At 41.5% G+C, this 24,119-nt stretch overlaps 2 protein-coding genes across 10 annotated transcripts; both read left to right on the top strand.

The window, feature by feature from the left end:
* The first annotated feature begins 1,687 nt into the window (after nucleotides 1-1,687).
* On the top strand, nucleotides 1,688-18,853 carry LOC101157376 (sperm acrosome membrane-associated protein 4). 9 transcript variants are annotated; one of them, XR_909545.2, is made up of 4 exons: nucleotides 1,688-1,975; nucleotides 2,500-2,610; nucleotides 2,895-3,250; nucleotides 8,258-8,454. XR_909545.2 is itself a non-coding variant. In XM_011480726.3 (4 exons), the coding sequence occupies exons 2-4, from the start codon at nucleotides 17,433-17,435 to the stop codon at nucleotides 18,564-18,566; spliced, it is 405 nt and encodes a 134-aa protein (XP_011479028.1). In that variant the 5' UTR covers nucleotides 15,481-15,624; nucleotides 17,269-17,432; the 3' UTR covers nucleotides 18,567-18,853. The 9 variants fall into 9 exon arrangements, 7 of the variants coding, with proteins under 7 accessions (XP_020562710.1, XP_011479030.1, XP_020562711.2 ...); XM_011480726.3 differs by lacking the exons at nucleotides 1,688-1,975; nucleotides 2,500-2,610; nucleotides 2,895-3,250; nucleotides 8,258-8,454 and adding exons at nucleotides 15,481-15,624; nucleotides 17,269-17,484; nucleotides 17,935-18,045; nucleotides 18,325-18,853; XM_020707051.1 differs by lacking the exon at nucleotides 8,258-8,454 and having other exon boundaries at nucleotides 2,895-3,430.
* Nucleotides 18,854-22,019: 3,166 nt separating this feature from the next.
* On the top strand, nucleotides 22,020-23,427 carry LOC111946289 (sperm acrosome membrane-associated protein 4-like). Its single transcript, XM_023959876.1, has 3 exons — nucleotides 22,020-22,187; nucleotides 22,716-22,826; nucleotides 23,129-23,427. Exons 1-3 carry the CDS (start codon nucleotides 22,136-22,138, stop codon nucleotides 23,368-23,370), a joined length of 405 nt encoding a protein of 134 aa, XP_023815644.1. The 5' UTR covers nucleotides 22,020-22,135; the 3' UTR covers nucleotides 23,371-23,427.
* Nucleotides 23,428-24,119: the final 692 nt, after the last annotated feature.

The following is a 24,119-nucleotide window of genomic DNA, read 5'->3' on the forward strand; positions in this document are numbered from 1 at the left end:
AAACACAACATATAAACGTTACCAGTTTTATTCAGATGATGTCCCTGTTTGTCCCAATGTCCCTGTTTTAGACTTTGGCAGCTGGTTCTGTGTGGTGAAAACTTGTGTTGAAGTCTGCCAAAGGTATTATAGATGAACGTTTGTCCTCACTGCCAAACCCAGACGCTAAATCAAAGTGTTGATAGAGATAAATAAAGTTTAGATTTCTCAACACAGTCTTTCGAGCAATAAAAATGGAAGAACAATGGCTAAAATTGCTCGATACAATGAAACTTAAGATAGTTATTTTGGTATGAACTTGATCTTTTTTATTATTTGTCTAAATATTTACTTTAATATGTGATTTTTGGTCTTCCTCATTAAATACCAATCTGAATGTGCAGACGTGCTCTCAAACGTTTTAGGTAATTTTGTGTCTTTGATCTCCTGCCTGCTGATATTTATGTGTCTGTCGGCAACATTCTTTTCATGGTTTGAATGTTTGCATTTTGCTGCAGGGTTATGACACACGCTCTCTGCAGTGAGATTTCGTGTGTTTGAACTTTATGGACATTTTGTGGAGACATTACTTTATGATCCTTTGGTCCAAATATCACCAAAAAAAAGAAAGTCATCGTGACCTTGAGGTTGTCTTAAAACATGCCTGGAAACAGCTTCTAAACTCTGGAATTTCAAGCAGGCTTCCACAGTTGGATGGCAGCTGATGCTTTTGATGATATGATGATATGATGTCACACTTTGAGACAAAGACAAAATGTACCAAGTAATATCTTTGTCCTTTTGTCATGACAAGTACTACCCTCCTGCAGCTTTTATGACGTCTTGATGTTTCCTTGAAACATCAAGACGTCATAAATTTTCCTTGAAAATTTTCCTTGAAACATCAAGGATGAAAAAAATTTCAACGCCAGATCTTTTTTCTGTTTTACCAGCCAAGCGGTAAAACACGTGTGTATTTTTGTTCACGATGGCCAATTACTTTTTATCCTTGAATTTGAACCATTGGGGTGATTTAAAGATTCAAAATAGTCCAATTTATGCTAAATGTCTACTTCAGCTGCTCAAATTTTCTATTTAGAAACGCTTCTGTAGGACCATTTTTTTAAAACTGGAACCAATATAGCTTAAGTCACACAGGAAACCTGCTGAGGAGCAGTTGTTAAACCAATTGAGGCCAGATTGGTTTTAGTTTTTATTTCCTGTTTAATAGACCCCATCAAATAAAGTTTAAAAGGGAGCAGACAATTATAAGAATTGTATTCTTCAATTCTGCTCCTTTCCAATCATGAAAATTTTCAATATTGATCAACAAACATGTAAACATATTGGACAATCAATAATTTTCATGAAAGGAACAAATAGATACATGAAATCAAATGAAATGAAAGTTCTAAAGTTGACTGTTGAAATGTTGTTTTTTAGAAATGGAAATTATTTAAGTTAGTAGAATTATCTTAAAAAATAATTCACAGAAAACAAAGTCAAAGACAATCAGACATGAGTTGCTAAACGATTAAACTTTATACTAAGAAAATGTTCAAAAGAAAGACAAAAAAGTTAAGTGTTTATCTGCTGCTGAAGATTATCTTGCATTAAAGTATTGTTGTGTATCTCTCCATTGAAACCTGCATTCCTTTCTTTCAGGTGTCCCCTCCCCACATAGACAACACACACATGCCCAACACACCCAACTGGGTGATTTTTCTATTGACGTGCATTTGAAGTCAAAAGACCTGAAAAACCTCTATTGTGGGTGAAGTCCCCTCCCTCCACCGGTTTATACCCTTTAAATATTGGCGTCCAGATCGCAAGGACATCACATCTGACCTCCCTCAGCATCTCGCCAAGAAGGAACAGCGAACCTCGACTGGAAGATTTTTTTTTTAATCTACCTTTAGAAACAAGGAGCATATTATTTAAAAGATGGGAAAGTTCCTGTTTGTTGTCGCCGCTGTTCTGGCCTCTTTCATCGCCGGTAAGTCGCACTGATTTTTTGACTTTATGTGTTTTTTAGCCTGTTTGACCTCTTGTTTCGTAAGGCTTTTTAAAATGTCATAGTCACAGGGCCGACGTAATCAGAATTAACTACAAAATTTGATGTATATGGACGCCAGGTCTCAAGAGGTTAAGACTGAAATGAAAAAAAAGATAACCAGCATCTGATCCCTCAGAGTCATGAACTTCTACTCTAGAATCACATGTCAACTGCCTGATTTAAAAAAAATTCACTGAATGTAGTCTGCAGTTGTTTTATTGAGAAGGTTTTTTTAATTAGTTGGATCAACTTGTATAAGTTTGAATAGTCAGTGCAGGCTGTGCCCTGCTAAAGATGTTGCATCACATTGAAGGGAGTGGAGGACCAGAAAGGCCAGTAAAGATGCTGCAAACAAACAAAGGAATTTTATTTTTGACAAACAAAACAATAAACCTGTATTTCTTTTTTGGTGTTTATCACAGTCTCTTTTCGAACTTTGGTTAATGCTCCTGTTTCTGTTTCAGCTGAATCCCTGGTTTGCAACAAATGCAGCTTCAGCGTGTTCGGGGTGTGCTTGAACTCAGGCAATGTCACCTGCAGCAACAGCTCAAGCGTCTGCTACACCGGAAAAGCAGGTGAGGCTTCACACCACAATTGCTATGTGCATTAATAGCACAGTTAGTCAGTGGTGAACACCTTGATCAACACCTATTCAGGCAGCATTAGGAGAAAAATGTGAATGTGGGTGTGTGTCAGGGGAAGTGGTCAGGCCATCAACAGGTATTTCTAGTTTTAGAAATGACTTTCGGGGCAACTGAAGGAACAAAAGAAGTAGAAACTGCAGATAACCTGAAATTGTTCACATTTCTTTGCTTCTGAACCCTATTTTAATCCTTTCTTTTTATGTTTACCTCCACAGTTTTCCCATCCCTCACATCCTTCTCAGGGTTCAACAACCAGGGCTGCCAGGACACCACCACAGGCTGCAATGCCACCACTTCGGCCTCCCTGCTGGGCGTCACCTACAACACCACAATCTCCTGCTGCAGCTCAGACAAGTGCAACCCCGTCACCATCACTTCTGGAGCTCCATCCACCAAGATGGCCTTCACTGCTGCTGCCACTGTTGCCCTCCTGGCCTCCGTGTTCAGCATGCACTGATATCTCCCAGCCTCTTCTGAGACTCTTATTGTGTATTTCTAATAATTCCAAACTAAAGTTGTGCATTTAGGAAGGAGAAGTTCACACCAACTCATGTTCAGCCACAACTCAGAGGTTTATCAATGGGATGTTTCAGGGAAACATTGAGCCTGTAAATGTACTGCGATGTTTTGTTTTTAGGTTTAATTGCTTTTATTATTATTTTGGAATCACAGATGTTGTCATTGCTTTTGTTTCTTGTCAAACATAACAAGTAATATATATATGAATAAATGGCATCTCCGGAAAAAACAACACGACTTTGACTCCATATGTATTTGTGTTAAAGTGCCAGGATAATTTATTTATGCCTTTGTTTATATTCGAAAATATAAAACAGTTCTTCTCAGCGTGTCAAAACCCAGTCAAAGATCCAAGCCCAAAAGCTCTGATGGACTGGGGGTCTCTCAGCACAATGATCAAACATTTCTTATCATCCAAACAAAAATATGTTTGTCCTGACAAATCTTATTGGCTGGACATTTGCTTCTTGCTTTTCTTTCCTGGAAAGAGAGGATGAAAACACTCATCCGTCATAAAGTTCACTTTCAGGCTGCAGAGTTACTGACTGGCAAGAAAGGAGACCAACTAATCACAAGAAATGTCGAGCTCGGAGGCAACGGGACCCAACTTTAGCATCTTTGGTGTGACTCAACTGTGGGTTTGAATTCGTGGCCGTCAAGCTGGTTGTGTCCTTTACCAAAAAAAAAAAAGTATTTATGGTTAAATTAAACAAATTGATTAACCCCTTGTGCTGTCCTAGGCACTTTAACATTGGGAGTTGGGTCATCTAGACCCACTAGACAGTGCGCTGAACCTTTTTCTTCAATGATTTGTGATCTTCACTGGTGTCCATGATCACATGAAATTTTTCCACCTTTATCCACCTTTGTCATGGTAGGGAGAACACGTCAATGTAAGGGTGGGGTCATCTAAGATAGCACAAGGGTTAAGGTCAGTCTTGTGTTTAAATACGCTTTCAGTTACTTGGAAAAAACTCTTCGAGTTTCCATCTCGTTATGGCTTTTTTATGGATTCTGCCACCTTTACCAGCAGCTTTTCTCCCTTTTCCATAAGGAGTCGTCTTCACGCTCACAATTAGGCCAAAATAAAATTTACTGTGGAAAATCTGGTTACAACAATCACAAATTCAATTTATTCTTATTTTTCTCTCTAAGGATTTTCTTTCTTTGCACCTTGTAGCTGTTTGAGACCACCATGGCCATGAACTGGGACTCAAAGATTCACCCTTGTGCTGTCCTAGGCACTTTAACATTGGGGGTTGGGTCATCTAGACCCACTAGACAGTGTGCTGAACCTTTTTTCTTCAATGATTTGTGATCTTCACTGGTGTCCATGGATTACATGAAATATTTCCACCTTTATCATGGTAGGGAGAACACCTCAATGTAAGGGTGGGGTAATCTAAGATAGCACAGGGTTTAACAGAATTTTTTTTTTTACATTGCAAGAAAGTCCTTTTGTCCCAGTCAAAAAGCATATATAGATATGGGGTTTGTTTTTTTGATCTTCTCTTTGTCTTCACATGTGGTTGGTGTGAGGGGTTTGTATCAGTGATGGATAAGTGAGTCCACGGAAATGACGAAGCTTATGCCACTGCTGTAGTAACTTTGGATCTGGATGATCAAGCATTTCTTGTGCAAGTTGCAGTGTTGGACAATATGCAAGTTGATAGTGTTATTGGGAGGAATAGTCCTCTTTTGTAGACTTACTCTGGGACGAATAACAAACCAATGCTGTTGCTGTAGGTCACAGGTTAAGGCCAGTTTATGAACCTCTTCCAGATTTTCACTGTGATCTTTATGTGGGCGCCTACAACAGCCAAAAGAAATCACAGCGCCAACACAGTCAAAAAAACATAGAGGGTTATTTGAAACTCTTAAACAGAAACCTGAATGTCAGGATTTTGTGTGGAAAATACCAAATACTATGTAATGTGTACTCGACAACGATATTTTGTATATTCAGGGGGAGACGGGTAAGGGGCTGCAGTGCCTACTGGATGCAAATCTATAGTTTTGCACCTAGCTCGTTCCATGGGCAGGACACCTGTGTTATCTAAAAACATATGCAATATTAGCAAAGTGCTAATCAAGAAAATCCTTTGGAAGCATAAAGAGAACTGATACAAGAGAACATCACATGAGCCCAAAGAGATCAAAAATCCGGGCATGACCAGAAAGATCGTTAGCGTGAGTTGAGACCAGGTAAAAAAGTTTTGATACTTGTACAGCTAGATTCAAGATTCAAGATTCAAGATTCAAGTTTTATTGCCGTTTGCACATGCGGTACATCGGAATTTTTCTTTGGCATCTCTCATGTCAGGATAAGTTAAAAAAGGACAAAAGAAAAATTTGAAGAAGAAATAATAAAGAAAATAAAAATAAATAGAATAAAGTTAAAGTCAAAATTAGACAACAAATTTACATGGTGTATAAAAATATAAATATCAGTAAAATATGATAATGAATATTGCATATTGAATATTGCATAATAGCAAACAAAGCTTTGGCTAAATGGCAGGGTCCATATGAATTGATTAAACCTTGGAGGTTTGGGGTCTCCACTGAGGGAATCAGTGGTTGCCCCGGCTGGTTTGCTGCCTCGGTCCCGTTGAGACCTGACCAGAGTTCTTCCAAAGGCAGCGCTTGGGGGCGGGGCCCTGGGCTTGCTCTGGGTGGCGACGCTTTCTTTGCTCACCTCTCTTTGTGTGTGGTGGGGGACCTGGGGGGTTGGCGCTTCGGTGCTCGGCTGAGGTGACCTGGGCCGACTGCTGGGGGCTGGAGGGGGGACAGCTTTATCATAATCACTTATTAGGGTGATGGGGGGGGTTCAGACGGCAATGCACCTTAGGGGGAGGGGCTACTTGGCAGTGGTCCCCCTCCCATGGTTGCCATATGGAAATGGGCCCCTCCCCTTTCGGTTTGAATTGCAACTTAGACATGTAGGACCCTTGGTAGGGGGGTGCTTGGAAGTCACTGCCAGCAAGCAGGAGATGATTTAAGGTAGTAGAATTATCTTTAATTAAAATTAATTCACAGGAAAACGGAGTCTTAGAAAAGTTTACAAGATAATTAATTTAAGTTGGTAAGCAGTTAAAATTTATACTAAGAATTACAACAATGTTAAGTATTAGTCATCTGCTGGGGATGATCTTGCAATACCCCTTGTGCTATCTTAGATGACCCCACCCTTGCATTGACGTGTTCTCCCTACCATGACAAAGGGGAATAAAGGTGAAGAGGATTTCATGTAATCCATGGACACCATTGAAGATCACAAATCATTGAAGAAAAAAGGTTCAACGCACTGTCTTGTGGGGTCCAGATGACCCAACCCCCAATGGTAAAGTTCCTAGCATAGCACAAGGGTTACAGTTTAGCTGCGCATCTTTTCATTGAAACCTGCATTCCTTTCTTTCAGGTGTCCCCTCCCCACATAGACAACACACACATGCCCAACACACCCAACTGGGCGACTTTTCTATTGACGCACATTTGAAGTCAAAAGACCTGAAAAACCTCTCTTGTGGGTGCAGTCCCCTCCCTCCACCGGTTTTCACCCTTTAAATATTGGTGTCCGGATCGCAAGGACATCACTTCTGACCTCCCTCCGCATCTCGCCAAGAAAGAGCAGCGAACCTCGACTGGAAGGATATTTTTTAATCTACCTTTGGAATCAAGGAGCAAATTATTTAAAAGATGGGAAAGTTCCTGTTTGTTGTCGCCGCTGTTCTGGCCTCTTTCATCGCCGGTAAATCACACTGATTTTCTGACTTTGTGTGTTTTTTAGCCTCTTGAGATCCAAGCTCTTGTTTAATGTGGCTTTTTTTATTTTATTTTATAGTCACAGTGCATGATCAGGGTTAATCAGAATTACCTACACGATGTGATGCATGTGGACGCCAGGTCTCAAGAGGTTAAGACTGAAATGAGGAAAAAGATAAAACCAGCATCTGATCCCTCAGAGTCATGAACTTCTACTCTAGAATCACATGTCAACTGGCTGATTTAAAAAAAAATGCACTGAATGCAGTCTGCAGTTGTTTTAGTGAGAAGGTTTGTTTTTATTAGTTGGATCAACTTGTATAAGTTTGAATAGTCAGTGCAGGCTGTTCCCTGCTGAAGATGTTGCATCACATTGAAGGGATATGCCAGTAAACATGCTGTAAACAAGCAAAATAATTCTATTTTTGACCAACAAAACAATAAACCTGTATTTCTTTTTTGGTGTTTATCACAGTCTCTTTCCGTTCTTTGGTTAATGCTCCTGTGTCTGTTTCAGCTGAATCCCTGGTTTGCAACAAATGCAGCTTCAGTTTGTTGGGGGTGTGCTTGAACTCAGGCACTGTCACCTGCAGCACCAACACGAGCGTCTGCTACACCGGAAAAGCAGGTGAGGCTTCACACCACAATTGCTCAGTGTATTAATAGCACAGTTGGTCATTGGTGATCACCTTGATCAACACCTATTCAGGCAGCATTAAGAGAAAAATGGCGGTCTAATCATTTTTGTGTGTGTATGAATGTGGGTGTGTGTCAGGGAAAGTGGTCAGGCCATCAACAGGTATTTCTAGTTTTAGAAATGACTTTCGGGGCAACTGAAGGAACAAAAGAAGTAGAAACTGCAGATAACCTGAAATTGTTCACATTTCTTTGCTTCTGAACCCTATTTTAATCCTTTCTTTTTATGTTTACCTCCACAGTTTTCCCATCCCTCACATCCTTCTCAGGGTTCAACAACCAGGGCTGCCAGGACACCACCACAGGCTGCAATGCCACCACTTCGGCCTCCCTGCTGGGCGTCACCTACAACACCACAATCTCCTGCTGCAGCTCAGAGAAGTGCAACCCCGTCACCATCACTTCTGGAGCTCCATCCACCAAGATGGCCTTCACTGCTGCTGCCACTGTTGCCCTCCTGGCCTCCGTGTTCAGCATGCACTGATATCTCCCAGCCTCTTCTGAGACTCTTATTGTGTATTTCTAATAATTCCAAACTAAAGTTGTGCATTTAGGAAGGAGAAGTTCACACCAACTCATGTTCAGCCACAACTCAGAGGTTGGCATCGTGGAAGTTTATCAATGGGATGTTTCAGGGAAACATTGAGCTTGTAAATTTACTGCGATGTTTTGTTTTTAGGTTTAATTGCTATTATTATTATTTTGGAATCACAGATGTTGTCATTGCTTTTGTTTCTTGTCAAACAAAACAAGTAATATATAAATGAATAAATGTCATCTCAGAAAAAAACAACACATCTTTGTCTCCATATGTATTTGTGATAAAGTACCACGATCGTTTGTTCTCGGTGGACGCGGTGGGATGAGAACCTAGTTAAAGTCCCACACACCTGGATTTTTTAAATGGGATGTTCTCCTCATCTGAACCAGTCCCCCCGGGAAGTCTTTGGTGGTTTAGTCACCCAATCCAACCCTCTAATGCTGAGTGCGTTTTGGAAAAATAAATTTGAAACAAGAAACGAGTCGGAATTGGAGCCTTTGTTTATATTCAAGAATTAAACACAAGTTCTTCTCAGCGTGTCAAAACCCAGTCAAAGATCCAAGCCCAAAAGCTCTGATGGACTGGGGGTCTCTCAGCACAATGATCAAACATTTCTTATCATCCAAACAAAAATATGTTTGTCCTGACAAATCTTATTGGCTGGACATTTGCTTCTTGCTTTTCTTTCCTGGAAAGAGGGGATGAAAACACTCATCCGTCATAAAATTCAATTTCAGGCTGCAGATTTACTGACAGGCAAGAAAGGAGACCAACTAATCACAAGAAGTGTCGAGCTCGGAGGCAACCGCACCCAACTTTAGCGTCTTTGGTGTGACTCAACTGTGGGTTTGAATTCATGGCCGTCAAGCTGGTTGTGTCCTTTACCAAAAAAAAAAAAGTATTTAAGGTTAAATTAAACAAATTGATTAAGGTCAGTCTTGTGTTTAAATACGCTTTCAGTTACTTGGAAAAAACTCTTCGAGTTTCCATCTCGTTATGGCTTTTTTATGGATTCTGCCACCTTTACCAGCAGCTTTTCTCCCTTTTCCATAAGGAGTCGTCTTCACGCTCACAATTAGGCCAAAATAAAATTTACTGTGGAAAATCTGGTTACAACAATCACAAATTCAGTTTATTCTTATTTTTCTCTCTAAGGATTTTCTTTCTTTGCACCTTGTAGCTGTTTGAGACCACCATGGCCATGAACTGGGACTCAAAGATTAACCCTTGTGCTGTCCTAGGCACTTTAACATTGGGAGTTGGGTCATCTAGACCCACTAGACAGTGAACCTTTTTTCTTCAATGATTTGTGATCTTCACTGGTGTCCATGGATTACATGAAATATTTCCACCTTTATCATGGTAGGGAGAACACCTCAATGTAAGGGTGGGGTAATCTAAGATAGCACAGGGTTTAACAGAATTTTTTTTTTTACATTGCAAGAAAGTCCTTTTGTCCCAGTCAAAAAGCATATATAGATATGGGGTTTGTTTTTTTGATCTTCTCTTTGTCTTCACATGTGGTTGGTGTGAGGGGTTTGTATCAGTGATGGATAAGTGAGTCCACGGAAATGACGAAGCTTATGCCACTGCTGTAGTAACTTTGGATCTGGATGATCAAGCATTTCTTGTGCAAGTTGCAGTGTTGGACAATATGCAAGTTGATAGTGTTATTGGGAGGAATAGTCCTCTTTTGTGGAACTTACTCTGGGACAAATAACAAACCAATGCTGTTGCTGTAGGTCACAGGTTAAGGCCAGTTTATGAACCTCTTCCAGATTTTCACTGTGATCTTTATGTGGGCGCCTACAACAGCCAAAAGAAATCACAGCGCCAATGCAGTCAAGAAAAACATAGAGGGTCTTTTGAAACTCTTAAACAGAAACCTGAATGTCAGGATTTTGTGTGGAAAATACCAAATACTATGTAATGTGTACTCGACAACGATATTTTCTATATTCAGGGGGAGACGGGAAGGGCCTGCAGTGCCTACTGGATGCACATCTATAGTTTTGCACCTAGCTCGTTCCATGGGCAGGACACCTGTGTTATCTAAAAACATATGCAATATTAGCAAAGTGCTAATCAAGAAAATCCTTTGGAAGCATAAAGAGAACTGATACAAGAGAACCTCACATGAGCCCAAAGAGATCAAAAATCCGGGCATGACCAGAAAGATCGTTAGCGTGAGTTGAGACCAGGTAAAAAAGTTTTGATACTTGTACAGCAAATAGCAAACAAAGCTTTGGCTAAATGGCAGGGTCCATATGAATTGATTAAACCTTGGAGGTTTGGGGTCTCCACTGAGGGAATCAGTGGTTGCCCCGGCTGGTTTGCTGCCTCGGTCCCGTTGAGACCTGACCAGAGTTCTTCCAAAGGCAGCGCTTGGGGGCGGGGCCCTGGGCTTGCTCTGGGTGGCGACGCTTTCTTTGCTCACCTCTCTTTGTGTGTGGTGGGGGACCTGGGGGGTTGGCGCTTCGGTGCTCGGCTGAGGTGACCTGGGCCGACTGCTGGGGGCTGGAGGGGGGACAGCTTTATCATAATCACTTATTAGGGTGATGGGGGGGGGTTCAGACGGCAATGCACCTTAGGGGGAGGGGCTACTTGGCAGTGGTCCCCCTCCCATGGTTGCCATATGGAAATGGGCCCCTCCCCTTTCGGTTTGAATTGCAACTTAGACATGTAGGACCCTTGGTAGGGGGGTGCTTGGAAGTCACTGCCAGCAAGCAGGAGATGATTTAAGGTAGTAGAATTATCTTTAATTAAAATTAATTCACAGGAAAACGAAGTCTTAGAAAAGTTCACAAGATAATTAAATTAAGTTGGTAAGCAGTTAAAATTTATACTAAGAATTACAACAATGTTAAGTATTAGTCATCTGCTGGGGATGATCTTGCAATACCCCTTGTGCTATCTTAGATGACCCCACCCTTGCATTGACGTGTTCTCCCTACCATGACAAAGGGGAATAAAGGTGAAGAGGATTTCATGTAATCCATGGACACCATTGAAGATCACAAATCATTGAAGAAAAAAGGTTCAACGCACTGTCTTGTGGGGTCCAGATGACCCAACCCCCAATGGTAAAGTTCCTAGCATAGCACAAGGGTTACAGTTTAGCTGCGCATCTTTTCATTGAAACCTGCATTCCTTTCTTTCAGGTGTCCCCTCCCCACATAGACAACACACACATGCCCAACACACCCAACTGGGCGACTTTTCTATTGACGCACATTTGAAGTCAAAAGACCTGAAAAACCTCTCTTGTGGGTGCAGTCCCCTCCCTCCACCGGTTTTCACCCTTTAAATATTGGTGTCCGGATCGCAAGGACATCACTTCTGACCTCCCTCCGCATCTCGCCAAGAAAGAGCAGCGAACCTCGACTGGAAGGATATTTTTTAATCTACCTTTGGAATCAAGGAGCAAATTATTTAAAAGATGGGAAAGTTCCTGTTTGTTGTCGCCGCTGTTCTGGCCTCTTTCATCGCCGGTAAATCACACTGATTTTCTGACTTTGTGTGTTTTTTAGTCTCTTGAGATCCAAGCTCTTGTTTAATGTGGCTTTTTTTTATTTTATTTTATAGTCACAGTGCATGATCAGGGTTAATCAGAATTACCTACACGATGTGATGCATGTGGACGCCAGGTCTCAAGAGGTTAAGACTGAAATGAGGAAAAAGATAAAACCAGCATCTGATCCCTCAGAGTCATGAACTTCTACTCTAGAATCACATGTCAACTGGCTGATTTAAAAAAAATGCACTGAATGCAGTCTGCAGTTGTTTTAGTGAGAAGGTTTGTTTTTATTAGTTGGATCAACTTGTATAAGTTTGAATAGTCAGTGCAGGCTGTTCCCTGCTGAAGATGTTGCATCACATTGAAGGGATATGCCAGTAAACATGCTGTAAACAAGCAAAATAATTCTATTTTTGACCAACAAAACAATAAACCTGTATTTCTTTTTTGGTGTTTATCACAGTCTCTTTCCGTTCTTTGGTTAATGCTCCTGTGTCTGTTTCAGCTGAATCCCTGGTTTGCAACAAATGCAGCTTCAGTTTGTTGGGGGTGTGCTTGAACTCAGGCACTGTCACCTGCAGCACCAACACGAGCGTCTGCTACACCGGAAAAGCAGGTGAGGCTTCACACCACAATTGTTCAGTGTATTAATAGCACAGTTGGTCATTGGTGATCACCTTGATCAACACCTATTCAGGCAGCATTAAGAGAAAAATGGCGGTCTAATCATTTTTGTGTGTGTATGAATGTGGGTGTGTGTCAGGGAAAGTGGTCAGGCCATCAACAGGTATTTCTAGTTTTAGTAATGACTTTCGGGGCAACTGAAGGAACAAAAGAAGTAGAAACTGCAGATAACCTGAAATTGTTCACATTTCTTTGCTTCTGAACCCTATTTTAATCCTTTCTTTTTATGTTTACCTCCACAGTTTTCCCATCCCTCACATCCTTCTCAGGGTTCAACAACCAGGGCTGCCAGGACACCACCACAGGCTGCAATGCCACCACTTCGGCCTCCCTGCTGGGCGTCACCTACAACACCACAATCTCCTGCTGCAGCTCAGACAAGTGCAACCCCGTCACCATCACCTCCGGAGCTCCATCCACCAAGATGGCCTTCACCGCTGCTGCCACTGTTGCCCTCCTGGCCTCCGTGTTCAGCATGCACTGATATCTCCCAGCCTCTTCTGAGACTCTTATTGTGTATTTCTAATAATTCCAAACTAAAGTTGTGCATTTAGGAAGGAGAAGTTCACACCAACTCATGTTCAGCCACAACTCAGAGGTTGGCATCGTGGAAGTTTATCAATGGGATGTTTCAGGGAAACATTGAGCTTGTAAATTTACTGCGATGTTTTGTTTTTAGGTTTAATTGCTATTATTATTATTTTGGAATCACAGATGTTGTCATTGCTTTTGTTTCTTGTCAAACAAAACAAGTAATATATAAATGAATAAATGTCATCTCAAAAAAAAACAACACATCTTTGTCTCCATATGTATTTGTGATAAAGTACCACGATCGTTTGTTCTCGGTGGACGCGGTGGGATGAGAACCTAGTTAAAGTCCCACACACATGGATTTTTGAAATGGGATGTTCTCCTCATTTGAACCAGTCCCCCCGGGAAGTCTTTGGTGGTTTAGTCCCCCAATCCAACCCTCTAATGCTGAGTGCGTTTTGGAAAAATAAATTTGAAACAAGAAACGAGTCGGAATCGGAGCCTTTGTTTATATTCAAGAATTAAACACAAGTTCTTCTCAGCGTGTCAAAACCCAGTCAAAGATCCAAGCCCAAAAGCTCTGATGGACTGGGGGTCTCTCAGCACAATGATCAAACATTTCTTATCATCCAAACAAAAATATGTTTGTCCTGACAAATCTTATTGGCTGGACATTTGCTTCTTGCTTTTCTTTCCTGGAAAGAGAGGATGAAAACACTCATCCGTCATAAAATTCAATTTCAGGCTGCAGATTTACTGACAGGCAAAAAAGGAGACCAACTAATCACAAGAAGTGTCGAGCTCGGAGGCAACCGCACCCAACTTTAGCGTCTTTGGTGTGACTCAACTGTGGGTTTGAATTCATGGCCGTCAAGCTGGTTGTGTCCTTTACCAAAAAAAAAAAAAGTATTTATGGTTAAATTAAACGAATTGATGAAGGTCAGTCTTGTGTTTAAATACGCATTCAGTTACTTAGTAAAAACTCTTCGAGTTTCCATCTCGTTATGGCTTTTTTGTGGATTCTGCCACCCTTACCAGGAGCTTTTCTCCCTTTTCCATAAGGAGTCGTCTTCACGCTCACAATTAGGCGAAAATAAAATTTAATGTGAAAAAATCTGGTTACAACAATCACAAATTCAGATTATGCTTAATTTATCTCTAAGGACTTTCTTTGAGACCATTTGTAAACCTTATTTATAGGACATGTTTTTCTTTTCTTTACAGGAAGGTCATTTTAATCCAGCAAAAAGAATATTTTGGGTCTGGCTTAAAATTAACCAGCCCTACTATGGGATGACTGTGGGTGTGCTGAGAGTTTGGGGTGACATATCCTTCCCTAAAATGTGTTGACAACCTGCTTTTATCAACTGTGTTCATCTATTCCAAAACTATTGTCTCCTTTAGTCAATTTGATATGTTTTAGATGTTTTATGTTGGATGATATCCGGACTTCTATATCACAGAGGCTTTATTGGCCAAATTGATTGCGTCACCTGAGACCTTCATACACTTCTGTTGCACATTTCAATACAAAAAAATACATGAAAACAAACATTATAAAACCACATACATCATAAAAAGCAGTTGCACATTATTGTTTCAGTCTCTGATGCTTTGAGTTTGTTCTTAAAACATTTAAAGATACCAGTTCAGTTAGTTTCCAGTCTTTCTACAGCATACTCCAAGCAAAAGGATCAGAGTGGACAAAGGCTTTTTTCAACAGCTCTGTACAAATGGAACAGAAAGCAACAACTGATCTTTAGATCCTAAGGAGTAAGATTCCACACTTCTTGTGATTAAAGAACAAATGTAGGGAGGCAGTAATCCAAGCAAGGCCTTGTAAATAAAAGTGTACCAATGTCCCTGACTCCTGGAGGCCAGAGAAGGCCATCGTACTCTTGAATACAGGTCACAATGATGCATCATGGATCTACAGTTGGTAATGAACCTCAGGGAAGCACGATACATGGTGTCAACCTTTTTGAGACTTGAAGATGAGGCATTCATATACAGAATATCAGCATAATCCAGCACAGAAAAAAAAAGTTACAGCAACAAGACACTTTTTTACTTCAAAAGAAAAACATAACTTGTTACGGAAGAATGTGAAGAGGATGGGTGTTTCGCAGATCCAGGCAGTCGTGTTCCAATTGCAAATGGTTTATTTACCCCCACAATTCCCCAAGTGCAATAATCCTCAGTGAAATTTTACATACGTTCAACAGCATTACACAGGAGAGGAGCACATTCATGTCTTCCCTCTTGCCCGCCCGCGGCAACTAACCTCTCATATAGTCTAAGCCCCTCCCATTAGGCTGAATTCTCAATAGACCTCTGATTAGGCATTTTCCTGTCCTTATGGCCATTTCTGCCAACTATTTCAAAGAAAATAAATAAAGAAAAAAAACATATAATAATTCCACACCCTTTAGGGATAAATCCCTTCATCCCAAAATGCTACAAACAATAATACAGAATATTTACATGACAAAGTTGTCTTTCCCACACAGTTATCTGATGACGTCATTTCCGCCCACTGCTCCCGGTCGCGTCTTAACAGCTGACCAGGCGTCGCCTCTGTTTGACACTCGCGGTTCTAAATGGCTCCCGGTAAAGCGTATTGAGTGTGCACCCTCAACACAACCCACCCAAGGAGCGCCCGCCTCGCGACACAATGTCTGAAAATGAGGTGAGAGGTTATTAGGACTGGAAAAACTACGTGGGTATGCTTGTGTGTGTGTGTGTGTGTGTCTGTGTGTGTGTGTGTGCGTGTGTGTGTGCGCAGGTGGCTGCATAGAGGCGCTCCGTCACAAAGAAAAAGACAAGTTTAAGTTTGTTTGTTTTTTACAAGTTTTTCTATGTGAGGTTTAAAGGTGAGGGAGTTGTCAATCCAGACACCAAGGTACTTGTACTCATGAACCACCTCTATGACCTTTCCATCCAAGGTGGACACCATTGGAATTGTTTCAGGGACCTTCTTTGAGTTTGAAAACATCTTTAGTTTTGTCTTGTCAGCATTGAGAACCAATTTTAACTGAATAAGTGAGTGCTGTGCTGCAACCAAAGCTTTCTGCAAGGTTTCAATGGCCTAAGCAAGAGATGATCCATAATAGTAAATGACTGTGTCATCAACATAAAAATGTAGATTAGCAGATACAACATGTGCACTAGACCAGTGTTTTTCAACCAGTGTGCCGCGGCACACTAGTGTGCCATGGCTCAAAAAAGGTTGAAAAACACTGATCTAGACAACGATATTTTGTATATTCAGGGGGAGAGGGGTAAGGGCCTGCAGTGCCTACTGGATGCACATCTATTGTTTTGCACCTAGCTCATTCCATGGGCAGGACACCTGTGTTATCTAAAAACATATGCAATATTAGCAAAGTGCTAATCAAGAAAATCCTTTGGAAGCATAAAGAGAACTGATACAAGAGAACATCACATGAGCCCAAAGAGATCAAAAATCCGGGCATGACCAGAAAGATCGTTAGCGTGATTTGAGACCAGGTAAAAAAGTTTTGATACTTGAACAGCTAATAGCAAACAAAGCTTTGGCTAAATGGCAGGGTCCATATGAATTGATTAAACCTTGGAGGTTTGGGGTCTCCACTGAGGGAATCAGTGGTTGCCCCGGCTGGTTTGATGCCTCGGTCCCGTTGAAACCTGACCAGAGTTCTTCCAAAGGCAGCGCTTGGGGGCGGAGCCCTGGGCTTGTTCTGAGGGGCGGGGCTTTCTTTGATCCCCTCTCTTTGTGTGTGGTGGGGGACTAGCTGTCCTCGACTAACCCTCTTTTTCATAAAATCACTTATTAAGATGATGGGGGGGTTAGACTGTGATGCACCTTAGGGGGAAGAGCTACTTGGCAGTGGTCCCCCCCCCCATGATTGCCGTATGGAAACGGGCCCCTCCCCTTTCGGTTTGAATTGCAACTTAGACATGTACGACCCTTGGTAGGGGGTTGCTTGGAAGTCACTGCCAGCAAGCAGGAGATGATTTAAGGTAGTAGAATTATCTTTAATTAAAATTAATTCACAGGAAAACAGTTTTAGAAAAGTTCACAAGATAATTAAATTAAGTTGGTAAGCAGTTAAAATGTATACTAAGAACATGTAAAAAGAATTACAAATATGTTAAGTATTTGTCATCTGCTGAGGATGATCTTGCAGTACAGTTTGGTTGCGCATCTTTCCAATGATACTAGCAGTCCTTTCTTTTAATTGTTCCCTCACCTCATAAATAACACACATGCACAAAACACCCAACTGGGTGACTTTTCTATTGACGCACATTTGAAGTCAAAAGACCTGAAAAACCTCTCTTGTGGGTGCAGTCTCCTTCCTCCACCGGTTTTCACCCTTTAAATATTGGTGTCCGGATCGCAACGACATCACTTCTGACCTCCCTCAGCATCTCGCCAAGAAGGACCAGAGAACCTCGACTGGAAGGATATTTTTTAAATCTACCTTTGGAGTCAAGGAGCAAATTATTTAAAAGATGGGAAAGTTCCTGTTTGTTGTCGCCGCTGTTCTGGCCTCTTTCATCGCTGGTGAGTTGCCCAGATTTTCTGACTTTGTGTGTTTTTTAGCCTCTTGAGACCTGAGCTCTTGTTTCATGAGGCTTTTTTATTTTATAGTCACAGGGCCCCAGATAACCAGCACCAGAATCCCTCAAAGTCATGAACTTCTACTCTAGAATCGCATGTCAACTGGCTGACTTTTGAAAAAAAACCAAAAATGAATGCAGTCTGCAGTTGTTTTAGTGAGAAGCTTTTTCTCAGTTGGATCAACTGTTATAAGTTTAAAAAGTCAGTGTAGGACGTGCGCTGCTAAAGATGTTGCATCACATTGAAGGGAGTGAAAGAAAGGCCAGTAAACATGCTGTAAACAAACAAAAGAATTCTATTTATGATAAACAAAACAATAAACCTGTATTTCTTTTTTGGTGTTTATCACAGTCCCTTTCCGTTCTTTGGTTAATGCTCCTGTGTCTGTTTCAGCTGAATCCCTGGTTTGCAACAAATGCGGCTTCAGCGTGTTGGGGGTGTGCTTGAACTCAGGCGAAGTCACCTGCAGCACCAACACGAGCGTCTGCTTCACCGGAAAAGCAGGTGAGGCTTCATACCTGCAAATGTAATTTTACAGTTAGTCATTGGTGATCATTCCGATCAACACATGAAAAATGGCGGTGTAATCATTTTGTGTGTGCATAAGTGTGTGTGTGTGTCATGTGAAGTGGTCAGGCCCTCAACAGGTATTTCTAGTTTTAGAAATGACTGTAGAAAACAAAAGTAGAAACCGTAAAATTCCAGCAGATCACCTGAAAATGTTCACATTTCTTTGCTTCTGAACCCTAATTTAATCCTTTCTTTTTATGTTTACCTCCACAGTTTTCCCATCCCTCACATCCTTCTCAGGGTTCAACAACCAGGGCTGCCAGGACACCGCCAAAGGCTGCAACGCCACCACCTCGGCCTCCCTGCTGGGCGTCACCTACAACACCACAATTTCCTGCTGCAGCTCAGAGAAGTGCAACCCCGTCACCATCACCTCCGGAGCTCCATCCACCAAGATGGCCTTCACCGCTGCTGCCACTGTTGCCCTCCTGGCCTCCGTGTTCAGCATGCACTGATATCTCCCAGCCTCTTCTGAGACTCTTATTGTGTATTTCTAATAATTCCAAACTAAAGTTGTGCAATTAGGAAGGAGAAGTTCACACCAACTCATGTTCAGCCACAACTCAGAGGTTGGCATCGTGGAAGTTTATCAATGGGATGTTTCAGGGAAACATTGAGCCTGTAAATGTACTGCGATGTTTTTTTTTTAGGTTTAATTGCTATTATTATTATTTTGGAATCACAGATGTTGTCATCATCAAGTAATATATATATGAATAAATGTCATCTCAGAAAAAAACAACACATCTTTGTCTCCATATGTATTTTTGATAAAGTACCACGATCGTTTTTTCTCGGTGGACGCGGCGGGATGAGAACCTAGTTAAAGTCCCACACACCTGGATTTTTGAAATGGGATGTTCTCCTCATTTGAACCAGTCCACCCGGGAAGCCTTTGGTGGTTTAGTCCCCCAATCCCACCCTCTCCTGCTGAGTGCGTTTTGGAAAAATAAATTTGAAACAAGAAACGAGTCGGAATCGGAGCCTTTGTTTATATTCAAGAATAAAGCAGAAGTTCTTCTCAGCGTGTCAAAACCCAGTCAAAGATCCAAGCCCAAAAGCTCTGATGGACTGGGGGTCTCTCAGCACAATGATCAAACATTTCTTATCATCCAAACAAAAATATGTTTGTCCTGACAAATCTTATTGGCTGGACATTTGCTTCTTGCTTTTCTTTCCTGGAAAGAGGGGATGAAAACACTCATCCGTCATAAAATTCAATTTCAGGCTGCAGATTTACTGACAGGCAAGAAAGGAGACCAACTAATCACAAGAAGTGTCGAGCTCGGAGGCAACCGCACCCAACTTTAGCGTCTTTGGTGTGAGTCTACTGTGGGTTTGAATTCATGGCCGTCAAGCTGGTTGTGTCCTTTACCAAAAAAAAAAAGTATTTATGGTTAAATTAAACAAATTGATTAAGGTCTGTCTTGTGTTTAAATACGCATTCAGTTACTTAGTAAAAACTCTCCGAGTTTCCATCTCGTTATGGCTTTTTTATGGATTCTGCCACCCATACCAGCAGCTTTTCTCCCTTTTCCATAAGGAGTCGTCTTCACGCTCACAATTAGGCCAAAATAAAATTTACTGTGGAAAAATCTGGTTACAACAATCACAAATTCATTTTTTGCTTAATTTATTTCTAAGGATTTTCTTTCTTTGCACTTTGTAGCTCTTTGAGACCACCGTGGCCATGAACTGAGACTCACAGATTAACCCTTGTGCTATCCTAGGCACTTTAACATTGGGAGTGGGGTCATCTAGACCCACTAGACAGTGTGCTGAACCTTTTTTCTTCAATGATTTGTGATCTTTAATGGTGTCCATGGATTACATGAAATCCTATTCACCTTTATCCACCTTTGTCATGGTAGGGAGAACACGTCAATGTAAGGGTGGGGTCATCTAACGTAGCACAGGGGTTAACAGAATTTATAGGACCTTTTTTTTACATTACAGGAAGGTCCTTTTATCTCAGTCAAAAAACATATATAGATATATAGTTTTTTTTTAGGATCTTCTCTTTGTCTTCACATGTGGTTGGTGTGAGAGATAGTGTCTGTCTTAAAATTAGCCAGCCCTACTATGGGATGCAGGTAGAATACCAAGGGGGGGAACTCTGGGTGTGCTGAGAGCTTGGGGTGTCCTATCCCTCCCTAAAATGTATAGACAACCTGCTATTATCATATCAGTTCACCCATCGCAAAACTATCGTCTCCTTTAGTCAATTTGATATGTTTTATATGTTTTATGTTGGATGATGTCAGTACTCCTATACTGATATCACAGAGGCTTTATTGGCCAAAATTAATGTGTCAGCTGAGACCTTCATACACTTATGTCCCACCAGGGGAGTCGCCTACAGAAACCTATCATCGTCTTAGGGGTTTATATTGGTAATGGATAAGTGAGTCCACGGAAATGACGAAGCTTATGCCACTGCTGTAGTAACTTTGGATCTGGATGATCAAGCATTTCTTGTGCAAGTTGCAGTGTTGGTCAATATGCCAGTTGATTGTGTTATTGGGAGGAATAGTCCTCTTTTGTGGAACTTACTCTGGGACAAATAACAAACCAATGTTGTTGCTGTAGGTCACAGGTTAAGGCCAGTTTATGAACCTCTTCCAGATTTTCACTGTGATCTTTATGTGGGCGCCTACAACAGCCAAAAGAAATCACAGCGCCAACGCCGTCAAGAAAAACATAGAGGGTCTTTTGAAACTCTTAAACAGAAACCTGAATGTCAGGATTTTGTGTGGAAAATACCAAATGATATGTAATGTGTACTCAATAACGATATTTTCTATATTCAGGGGGAAATGGGTAAGGGCCTGCAGTGCCTACTGGATGCACATCTATTGTTTTGCACCTAGCTCGTTCCATGGGCAGGACACCTGTGTTATCTAAAAACATATGCAAGATTAGCAAAGTGATAATCAAGAAAATCCTTTGGAAGCATAAAGAGAACTGATACAAGAGAACATCACATGAGCCCAAAGAGATCAAAAATCCGGGCATGACCAGAAAGACCGTTAGCGTGATTTGAGACCAGGTAAAAAAGTTTTGATACTTGAACAGCTAATAGCAAACAAAGCTTTGGCTAAATGGTAGGGTCCATATGAATTGATTAAACCTCTGAGGTTTGGGGTCTCCACTGAGGGAATCAGTGGTTTCCCCGGCTGGTTTGCTGCCTCGGTCCCGTTGAGACCTGACCAGAGTTCTTCCAAAGGCAGCGCTTGGGGGCGGAGCCCTGGGCTTGCTCTGAGGGCACTTTCTTTGATCCTCTCTCTTTGTGTGTGGTGGGGGACTAGCTGTCCTCGACTAACCCTCTTTCTCATACAATCACTTATTAGGGTGATGGGGGGGTTAGACTGTGATGCACCTTAGGGGGAGGAGCTACTTCGCAGTGGCCCCCCCACCCCATTATTGCCTTATGGAAACAGGCCCCTCCCCTTTCGGTTTGAATTGCAACTTAGACATGTAGGGCCCTTGGTAGGGGGGTTACTGCCAGCAAGCAGGAGATGATTGAGGTAGTAGAATTACCTTTAATTAAAATTAATTCAAAGAAAAACAAAGTCTTAGAAAAGTTCACAAGATAATTAAATTAAGTTGGTAAGCAGTTAACCTTTATACTAAGAACATGTAAAAAGAATAACAAATATGTTAAGTATTTGTCATCTGCTGAGGATGATCTTGCAGTACAGTTTGGTTGCGCATCTTTCCATTGATACTAGCATTCCTTCCTGTTAATTGTCCCCTCCCCACATAGACAACACACACATTCACAAAACACCCAACTGGGTGACTTTTCTATTGACGCACTTTGAAGTCAAAATACCTGAAAAACCTCTCTTGTGGGTGCAGTCCCCTCCCTCCACCGGTTTTCACCCTTTAAATATTGGTGTCCGGATCGCAATGACATCACTTCTGACCTCCCTCAGCACCTCGCCAAGAAAGAGCAGCGAACCTCGACTGGAAGGATATTTTTTAATCTACCTTTGGAATCAAGGAGCAAATTATTTAAAAGATGGGAAAGTTCCTGTTTGTTGTCGCCGCTGTTCTGGCCTCTTTCATCGCCGGTAAATCGCACTGATTTTCTGACTTTGTGTGTTTTTTAGCCTCTTGAGATCCGAGCTCTTGTTTAATGGGGCCTTGTTTTTTTTTTTTATAGTCACAAGGCATGATCAGGGTTAATCAGAATTATCTACACGATGTGATGCATGTGGACGCCAGGTCTCAAGAGGTTAAGACTGAAATGAGGAAAAAGATAAAACCAGCATCTGATCCCTCAGAGTCATGAACTTCTACTCTAGAATCACATGTCAACTGCCTGATTTAAAAAAATGCACTTAATGCAGTCTGCAGTTGTTTTAGTGAGAAGGTTTGTTTTTATTAGTTGGATCAACTTGTATAAGTTTGAATAGTCAGTGCAGGCTGTTCCCTGCTGAAGATGTTGCATCACATTGAAGGGATATGCCAGTAAACATGCTGTAAACAAGCAAAATAATTCTATTTTTGACCAACAAAACAATAAACCTGTATTTCTTTTTTGGTGTTTATCACAGTCTCTTTCCGTGCTTTGGTTAATGCTCCTGTGTCTGTTTCAGCTGAATCCCTGGTTTGCAACAAATGCAGCTTCAGTTTGTTGGGGGTGTGCTTGAACTCAGGCACAGTCACCTGCAGCACCAACACGAGCGTCTGCTTCACCGGAAAAGCAGGTGAGTCTTCACACCACAATTGCTATGTGTATTAATAGCACAGTTAGTCATGGTGATCACCCTGATCATTAGGAGAAAAATGGCGGTCTAATCATTTTTGTGTGTGTATGATAGTGGGTGTGTGTCAGGGGAAGTGGTCAGGCCATCAACAGGTATTTCTAGTTTTAGTAATGACTTTCGGGGCAACTGAAGGAACTAAAGAAGTAGAAACTGTTTAATTCCAGCAGATCACCTGAAATTGTTAACATTTCTTTGCTTCTGAACCCTATTTTAATCCTTTCTTTTTATGTTTACCTCCACAGTTTTCCCATCCCTCACATCCTTCTCAGGGTTCAACAACCAGGGCTGCCAGGACACCACCACAGGCTGCAACGTCACCACCTCGGCCTCCCTGCTGGGCGTCACCTACAACACCACAATCTCCTGCTGCAGCTCAGAGAAGTGCAACCCCGTCACCATCACTTCTGGAGCTCCATCCACCAAGATGGCCTTCACCGCTGCTGCCACTGTTGCCCTCCTGGCCTCCGTGTTCAGCATGCACTGATATCTCCCAGCCTCTTCTGAGACTCTTATTGTGTATTTCTAATAATTCCAAACTAAAGTTAAACATTTAGGAAGGAGAAGTTCACACTAACTCATGTTCAGCCACAACTCAGGGGTTGACATCGTGGAAGTTTATCAATGGGATGTTTCAGGGAAACATTGAGCCTGTAAATGTACTGCGATGTTTTGTTTTTAGGTTTAATTGCTATTATTATTATTTTGGAATCACAGATGTTGTCATCATCAAGTAATATATATATGAATATATGTCATCTCAGAAAAAACAACACGTCTTTGTCTCCATATGTATTTATGATAAAGTACCAGGATCGTTTGCTCTCGGTGGACGCGGCGGGATGAGAACCTAGTTAAAGTCCCACACACCTGGATTTTTGAAATGGGATGTTCTCCTCATTTGAACCAGTCCCCCCGGGAAGTCTTTGGTGGTTTAGTCCCCCAATCCCACCCTCTAATGCTGAGTGCGTTTTGGAAAAATAAATTTGAAACAAGAAAGGAGTCTGAATCGGAGCCTTTGTTTATATTCAAGAATAAAGCAGAAGTTCTTCTCAGCGTGTCAAAACCCAGCCCAAAAGCTCTGATAGCAGGGGGACTCACAGCACAATGATCAAACATTTCTTATCATCCAAACAAAAATATGTTTTTCCTGACAAATATTGGCTGGACATTTGCTTCTTGCTTTTCTTTCCTGGAAAGAGGGGATGAAAACACTCATCCGTCATAAAGTTCACT

The sequence above is a fragment of the Oryzias latipes genome, chromosome 11 (assembly GCF_002234675.1).
Source record: "Oryzias latipes chromosome 11, ASM223467v1".
Lineage (NCBI taxonomy): Eukaryota > Metazoa > Chordata > Actinopteri > Beloniformes > Adrianichthyidae > Oryzias > Oryzias latipes.